Raw genomic sequence first — 8,497 nt, forward strand, 5'->3', positions numbered from 1 at the left:
AGAGAATTTATTTATGTGTTCTTAAAGATAAATAATCATGTGACCATAGACTTACTGACATCGTCCAGAGTTAAACTTTTAGTAAACATTAAAATATTGACAAATCTCCATCGCTTTCTTGTCAAGTCAAAATGAAAGGCGTCTTCTCTTAGCAACAGACCAAACACCCAGATATCTTGAGTTTAGTAATGTGGGACAGGAAATTCATCGTCTGACGCCGTCGTTTGTTTTTTTTGTTGAAAAACTAGTCTAGATCCAGTTCTTAAAGTAGACACACTGTATACACAAATATCCAGGTCCCATCCCTCTACTATATTTGGAATGACTCGGATGACGCAGCTTCATAATAAAGCGTCAAACAAAGCAACAGAGCGGAAGCCCAACCTCCTAGACAGGTAATGACTCAAACAAAAAATAACTTGTGGTGGAAGGTTAGCTGTTATAGCTTCTATTGCAGAACTCAATCTGTGGAACAACAACTGTTAAAATAAAGTAAATCTCAAAAGCTTGAATAAATTTCATCGGACTAACTTTGCTAACTTTTCTTTTTATTTGAATCTAAATTTATATAAAAAACACTTTACTGTTTTTGTAAGGTACTGTGCTCTTCCTCTGACAGTCCTTAATGTTTGAAGAGATTGGTTAAGAATAAAAAAAAAAAAAACTCTGAAAATTAAAACCAATGTAACCGTTACAGTGATCTACAGGGAGCAGGATCCAAATTAACTTCTAATAAATTGAAAGAATGAAACATGAAAGAAAGGGTCAGTTTTGTTTGATACTGTGTGTTTTACTTCAGGGACTCTACAGCAAATTTAACTCATTTTATTAAAGCTTGAAAATAGATCCAAATAGGTCGAACAATACCACCTCTCTTGCTTTTTACGTAACATTTGATTATTTAACCAAAAGACAAAGATTCTGTCCAATCAAAAAGAATAAAATAAACATCTGCACTGCTCTTATATCATTTTAATAAAAGATTTACATTTGAAATCAGTTACAACAGTAAAAGAGGCATTTCTGACTTTTCTACTATAGGCATCAGAAAGCTGCATATGACTGTTTTGAAAACAAGAAATACCCAGAGTGACCTTTACAACTGCCTGGCTCACAATACAGTCAGATATGTCAGCAAAACCAACGGTGTGACTGGGGGGAAGATACATCCGCTGGGCAGGTCCTTTTATACGCAAACGGAAAAGTAAAAAACAAAAGTTATTACCATTTAAATTATGAGTTAAAAACATATGTAAAGAGTATATCTTATATCCTCCAAAACACTACATTTTTGGCCATTTTAGGTCTGAATATCAAACAGTTTGTCTCAATAAAAATACACCACAGACTAAAAGACAGACACATAAAAATGAATTAAAAAATAAAGTCATTCAAATCCCAGTGAATCAAACAAAACTGTTAAAAAAAAATTCATCACACTCTGAAGTTGTCAAAAGTATAAAAATAAACATTTTTTAATTTTATTTGAAGAAAAAACATGAGTTCAATGCTTTGAAGAGGTCATTACATCACAGGGACTCTCCTGAACTTCCACAAAGACCTATCATTTCTCTGTAAATTTAAATAAAGAAAGACATTTTATTAAAACCTAAAAAGATCGGTTCATTAACATTCAGTGCTCTGCGTGTTCCGTGAGTCGGACGTGTACGTGTTGCTCTTCTTCGAGTACTTCAGAGCGCTGAAGGAGACCCTCATCCTCTCCACCGTCCTCTCACTCCTGCACAGGAACGTGTTCTTCACATGGTCCCGGAAGTCCTCGGAGATGAAGTAGTACACAAAGGGGTCGAAGCAGCTGTTGAGGCTCGCCAAGCACAGGGTGGTGATGTAGAATCCGTACAGGTTGTTGGTTGCCCCGCCCAGCAGCAGGATGTAGTGCACCAGCAGCATTATGTTACTGGGAGTGAAACACACTAAGAACATAACCAACACTGTGATGATCAAGACCACGGCCTTCCGTCGCTTCTTTGCGATGTTTTCGTCCTTCATGCTGTTCCTGAGCGCCTTGAGCATAAGGACGTAGGAGATGATGCACACGACGGTGGGAGCCACAAACCCCACTATGCCCATTGTCAGGAAGTAGCCTGCAGCTATTTCCTTCTGACTGGGCTTGGTGACGTCATGGCATGTGAAGATGTTGAGATTGGTGACAAGGACCTGTTGGTCGTAGAGGTACAGAGGGATGGTGAGAAGCCAGACCACCACCCACACTGTGACGGAGACGCACACAGCTAGACGGTTGTTCCTCTGATGCAGGGACAGCGGGTTGACCACGGCCCAGTAACGCTGAACACTTATGCAGGCGATGAAGGCGATGGAGCAGTACATGTTGGCGTAGAAAAAAGCCACCAGCACTTTGCACAGACCCTCTCCGTAGATCCAGTTGTTGCCATTAAAGTGGTAGGCGATTTTTAGGGGGACCCAGATGACGAAGAGCAGGTCGGCCAGGGCCAGGTTGGCCATGTAGATGGAGGACGGGTGCTTCTCCTTGGTGCGGAAGAGGAAGACCCAGATCGCCAAGGCGTTGGTGGGCAGCCCCACAGCAAACACGATGATGTAGATGATCGGGAGGAAGACGGTCGTGAGGCTACTGCTGAGGACTTCTTTGGCTTGGGAGCTGACCGACACCCCATTGTTGGTCTCTGTTCCGGTGAAGCCTCTTTCGTCTGCGCAGACACAAAATCGAAAGACATGATTAGAGGAGGTGCAACAGGTATTTGTGCAGGAATTTACTAACCTCTGACTACACCAGAAAGTCGGGTCCTGTCAGCTGCCTGGATTTTGACTTCCTTCCTCTCAGTAGACAAACATGCCTCTGAGCTTGAGTCAGTCCTGTCACAACCATACATTTAACATTCAGCTAATATTCCATATGACCAAACGACTTCTGACTCTAACAAACCAGTCTGTGGTGACAGCGGGTGACAGTCAGGATCAGAATAACTCGTCAAACAAACCGGGCCTACAAATTCAACGCATGTAAATTCAGTATCTTGATTGGGTCTAAGCTGAATATCGTGTAGCTCAGTGGAATGAACAGGATCACGTTACCTATCTGCGACAGGACGGTCTGTAGGAAACACAGGAGCAGGAGCAGCTGATGCGACCGAGTAACAGAAGTCATTACTGAACAGGGAGACGAGTTACAGCAGGTGTGTGAGAGGTTGTCTCTGTGTGATTGTGTGCGTTCGCGGGCGCGGCTTTGCCTCGCTTCCTTAAAAAAAAAAATACTGGTTTAAGACCAGTTTGTGATGTCACCAGGTCAGGTGATCATACCTAGTTTACCTGCACACACACACACACACACACACTGGTGCGTCTTCCTTCCGCCTGCTTCCTGCTGCATGAATGACACCATGACACTTGTAACCTTTATTTACTGGTTTATTTTTGTTCTGTGTTTTCATCAACACTTACATATTTGATCAGTCTCATCTTAATCTCTACTATCCTGTAATCATTACAGAAAAAGAAATACAGCAGACTAAACACTACAGATTGGCTTTGTGCCATTTATTATGGAAAAAAAAACTTCCTTCCGCCGCATTTATCGAACAGATCGCAGATTCAGATCATATCTATTTCCGATAATATCTCATATGTGTCGGTGTTATCAGGGGAAATGATTATTCCAGCAGTATAAATTCCACTCACCGTTTCTGCACAAGTTAAAGAATAAAAATAATTAATTAAAACAAATTAGTCAACTCTTTCTCCCTGAACACCAATGCTAGTGTGTGAGTTGGAGTGTGAAGTCAAGCGGTCTGTATTTCTACTTCCTTTAGTGTTGCGCCATCTGCTGGAGTAACCGACCCTGACAGAGGTGTAAAATGCTTTAATTGGACAAACTTTCAGTACTGCACATTTATCACCAGCAGGAGGCAACATAGATCTAACTTTATTAAGGTGGGTGGCATAATCCAGTGCCTGGGCTGTTTCTGGGACTGACCCATCAAAGTCGGACTAAAATGTATGTAACACTTCAGTAAGTAATTACAAAGTAAAACAAAAAACACAAGACCATGAAAATGAGCTTATAAGCAAATTTAAGCTGATATAATTCAAAATATAGACCAAAGTAGCAAGTCATTTACTTTCATTAAATGTAATGCCTATGGGCTTAGTTCTTAAAATCATAGATGCTTACAGATATGTTCTGAACTCCGGATAATCTCCTGATTTCTCGGGAGGAGCTGTATGTAAGATGGCAAACTCCAATTGAGAGCCTCTGGACTTTCTGTGGAGTTTCTTCAGCAAGCAAACCCTCTAGTCAAAAGTCTGCAGAATGTCTGAAGGAGCCGATGTGAGAACACGGCAGGAGATCCTCCGCAGGATTCAACCCGAGCAAGTGGGGGGTTGATGACGTCTCTGACAAACAATAGGCGCAAAACTAAAACAAATAAAACTGCAAAGACGTTGAGAGAGCCTTTGGTGATGAGGGGAGACGCCTGTGTCCATGTGATGTACATAAAAACATGTGATCTCCTCAGCGATATTACCCTGACAGTCCGGACTGCTGCACCAGCCCCCACTTGAATGCTCCACAGATTTCAGTCTTCATTTCTGAGTGGAGAATATGGCTGGTTCATGTTTGAAAGACAAACTCTAAAGAGAGTCTGTACCCAATTCTACAGAGTCCATGTCTGAAAACACCTATAAACACTTGCTGTGCAAAAAAGAAAAACATTTCATAGTATGAAATGTTCACATGAAGTGCTTCAAAAACAGTCTCATCTTAATCTCTACTATCCTGTCATCATGACAGAAAAAGAAATACAGCAGACTAAACACTACAGATTGGCTTTGTGCCCTCTTTGCTTTTAATTGACCTTCATAATAAAGACTATGGTCGACTACAGGTAAGAGTTAGTTAAGTCACATCTTCTCAGATCTCTCAAACCAGTCTCTCAAACCAGCAGTTTATTATACTGGCTGTTGAGGTTGGCCTGGAACGAGTCTGTCTTGGTGACTGGATTGTGTATTTTGGTACTTTCTGTGCGGCTGGATTTCAGAATTTTTCTGGAGCTGGATCGGCGGGAATCAGATGATGAGAACTGAATGCTGCTGCCATCCAAAATCTTCTCACACCTCAGTGTGCTGGACAGTTGTTTCTGGCACTGGGATGAGCCAAAGTAGTAGACCAGGGGATCCAGGAGGCAGTTCAGACTTCCCAAACACATAAACACGAGATAGGCTACGTAAGAGCCATCAGTGCTCTCTTGGATCGCCTCAGCACCTCCTCCGTTAAATTGCAGATAGTGGGCCATCAGTAGACAGTTTGTGGGCGTGAAACACAGCACAAATATCACCAGCACTGTTCCAGCCATCACCACTGCTCTTGTTGTCCTGCGTGAACGTCCTAGAACGCCGCGTGGGACTCTGCTCAGTGCCCAGATCACACGAGTGTAGGACACCACTGTGACGAGCAGAGGCAGGAAGAAGAAGGCGCAGCAGAGGGCGATGAAGTAGAACTTGTAGTACCAGATTACCTTGTGGACAGACTGGACGTCGTGGCAGGTGGTGATGTTCAGCTGACTGAGGTGAAAAGTCTGGTCGTGGAGGACAAGGGGCACAGTGCCAGCGAAGGATAATATCCACATGGCGACGCAGGCCATGATTGCGTTCTTTGGCCTCCTCCAAGACAGGGAGTCAATAGGATAGACTACAGCAAGAAGGCGGTCCAAACTGATGCAAGTTATGAGCAGAACAGAACAGTACATGTTCCAGTAGAAGGCTGCAGTTACCACACGGCACATGAGCGAGCCGAATATCCAGTTGTTGCCTCCAAAGTGGTAGAAGATCTTGAAGGGGAGCAGCACAGCAAAGAGCAGATCGGCACAGGCCAGATTCAACATGTAGATGGCCGCCGGCTTCTTGGGTTTGATCCTCAGAGTGAAGGCCACCACTGCACAAATGTTGATCGGCAAGCTGAGGAGGCAGACCAGTGTGTAGAAGGAAGGGATGAGGATGGTGGACACAGAGCCTGTGAGAAACAACAGCGCTTCTTCTGAGATTTCCACCCTCTTGATGCTGGTTACATTACGCACTAGCCCACTTTTCGATATATAAGATCGGGTGACCTCATCCAACGAATTGAGATAGTCCGCGTCTATTGGTTCATATGTGCCAACAGAGGCAAGAAACGTCCGCCCTTGCACGGTGCCTGGAGAGAGAGGGAGAGAAAAAATATGTGAGGGGAGAGAGAGAAAGACCGTTTAATCAAGGGGTAAACGGGTTTTTGGATTCAAATGATTTATCTTCTAAAACTGAATTTTTGTATATATATATATTTAAATTCAAGCTTCTAAAATAAGAAGAATAAGGATGTGGCTGCCCAATAGACTTGATTGAAGGATTCATTGAATTGAAATCAAGTTTTTTTTCATTTTTCACTTACTTTGATAAATTTGCCAAGTAAAATGTGGTGGTACATGAAATGCCCGAATCAACAGATGCAATCAAATGGCTTGTTTTAGTGCGGAAAAATAACAAATCATCATAATGAGAAGAGTTCACCATTGGGCCATTACAGATTCAGGGCATATTGGCATTGATTCTACAAATCGCTGAACTCTCCTGCAGGGAGCGAAAACATATTCCCCCATTTTATTTTTCCTGATGGTGTTGAGCGCTCACAAACATCTGCGTCTGAAATCTCCCATTTCTCCCAGTGTTCATCTGGTAACTGTTAAGAGCATATGATTCACACCATTTCATAGACAGACTTTCAGTTACCCCCTCCGGTCCAGGGGATCGTGGGTTTGTCCTTCTGGAACCAGACAGAAATGTTTTGTCATAGGACGAAGATGTCATCGAATGACTCATCTGATCATATTGCGATTATCACATCTCTGTGGACCAGTGCCTGTGGTCTTTGCACCACTCATCTCTCAAACATGCAGCCATCTTTGTAGTGAGGGGCTTGTGCACTGCAGCCCAACTTTGAGACCCCCCTCTATGTGATTGTAGGCAGACTGTCTGATCACGTCCTGCTCTGACGCTCTCAGTCACCACGAGAACCTGAGGAGGATTTGCTCTTCAGGTTTTCCTTTAGTAACTGTTCCTATTGAGATAATAGGTTTGGTTTTGGTCTTTGTTACGTTAGGTATGTTTTCTATTTGCCCGAGTTTAGTACCTTTTGATGGAACAACTGACAATTCATTTAATACCTGCACTGCCTTCATAGACACACACTTTTACCTATTCACAATATGATCGGTTAGATCTTGTTTTTCCATCCATCAATCATCCATCCATCTCCATCTATTCATCCGTGCATCATAAACAATTGAGTGACTGCAGCTCCTGCCATCCACACCCCAACAGTGAACCCTTTTCAAAGTCACTCAGATCTGTTCTTCTTGTCTTAAACCCATCCAAGATATACACATGTATGATATATACATTTACACTCTAAACAATCTCCATTCATTCAGCCTTTTCCTTTTAATTTGTTTGTAGTTTTGTAAATTAAACCAACTAACCTTTTCTTCTCTAATAACACAGTAAAACATATCAAACCTTATATACACCGGTGTTATTTTTTCATTATAAGTGAATTGTTCTTACCGTTGTTCGTACCGTTAATCCCAGCTGACGCAGCACATGCACACACCAGAACCAGCACTGTTGGAAACACTGGAAACATTGTGCTGGTGAAAAATGAAGCAATAACAACAATATTGAAAAAGATTATATTAAATATGGTCAATCCGTGTGTCTGTTCTCTGCGTGTCTCGTCTCTCTCGCACTCGTTCTGCTGCTGATCATGACCAGTGAGTTGGTTTCCTCCCAAAGTCTGAAGGAAAAAACACAAAACCTTGAACAGCCAATCAACAACAGCATATGCACACACAGAGACATTCCTGTCCACTGATGTCACCTTTCCTGTCGCACTGACAGGAAACACACACACTGACTGCACCATAACTGGACCTCAACTTGTATTAATGGTTGAAGGAGACAGCGTTGATTCTTGGCTGCAGACAAAAGAACATCAATCCTCATTCCACTGCTGTCAGACTCCACAGCACCAATATAAACCTAACACTTCACAGTTTGTCCACATTACAGCTACTTATCATTATTTTTGCATGTACACACACATTTATACACACAGTTATACTATAGTACTAATATGGTGAATTTATACCCATTTATAATATATTTGTGTTTTTTTATATTTATATTAATTTTGTGTGGTCACGTGCCTTTTTATCTTTAAAAGTCTATAGATGCATATATATGGATATGTCTATTTCATTATCCCCTTATACAAATGCACAAATACAGTGTACCCAATAAACAATATTTTCTGTCTGTTGTAAAAGGTTTAAATTCATTCCATTGCCGTTTTTATTCTCTTGCCTCATTCTGGCTTGTCGGCTGCAGGTTAATTACCCTGGTGTGGAATCAATAAAGTTTTATATTTTATCAAATAGAAAACTATTAAACAACTGAGAGCAGTTACAGTCTTTTA

The 8,497-nt window shown here is 41.9% G+C and overlaps 2 protein-coding genes across 2 annotated transcripts; both read right to left on the reverse strand.

Moving 5' to 3' along the window:
- Window positions 1-954: 954 nt before the first annotated feature.
- Window positions 955-3,238, reverse strand: LOC133975129 (proteinase-activated receptor 2-like). Its single transcript, XM_062413015.1, has 2 exons — window positions 3,070-3,238; window positions 955-2,684 (listed from the first exon to the last, which is right to left on the reverse strand). Exons 1-2 carry the CDS (start codon window positions 3,140-3,142, stop codon window positions 1,627-1,629), a joined length of 1,131 nt encoding a protein of 376 aa, XP_062268999.1. The 5' UTR covers window positions 3,143-3,238; the 3' UTR covers window positions 955-1,626.
- A 150-nt stretch (window positions 3,239-3,388) lies between these two features.
- LOC133975128 (proteinase-activated receptor 1-like) lies at window positions 3,389-7,803 on the reverse strand. Its single transcript, XM_062413014.1, has 2 exons — window positions 7,588-7,803; window positions 3,389-6,181 (listed from the first exon to the last, which is right to left on the reverse strand). Exons 1-2 carry the CDS (start codon window positions 7,664-7,666, stop codon window positions 4,926-4,928), a joined length of 1,335 nt encoding a protein of 444 aa, XP_062268998.1. The 5' UTR covers window positions 7,667-7,803; the 3' UTR covers window positions 3,389-4,925.
- Between the last annotated feature and the right edge of the window lie 694 nt (window positions 7,804-8,497).

Source organism: Platichthys flesus, chromosome 19 (assembly GCF_949316205.1).
Source record: "Platichthys flesus chromosome 19, fPlaFle2.1, whole genome shotgun sequence".
Taxonomy (NCBI): domain Eukaryota; kingdom Metazoa; phylum Chordata; class Actinopteri; order Pleuronectiformes; family Pleuronectidae; genus Platichthys; species Platichthys flesus.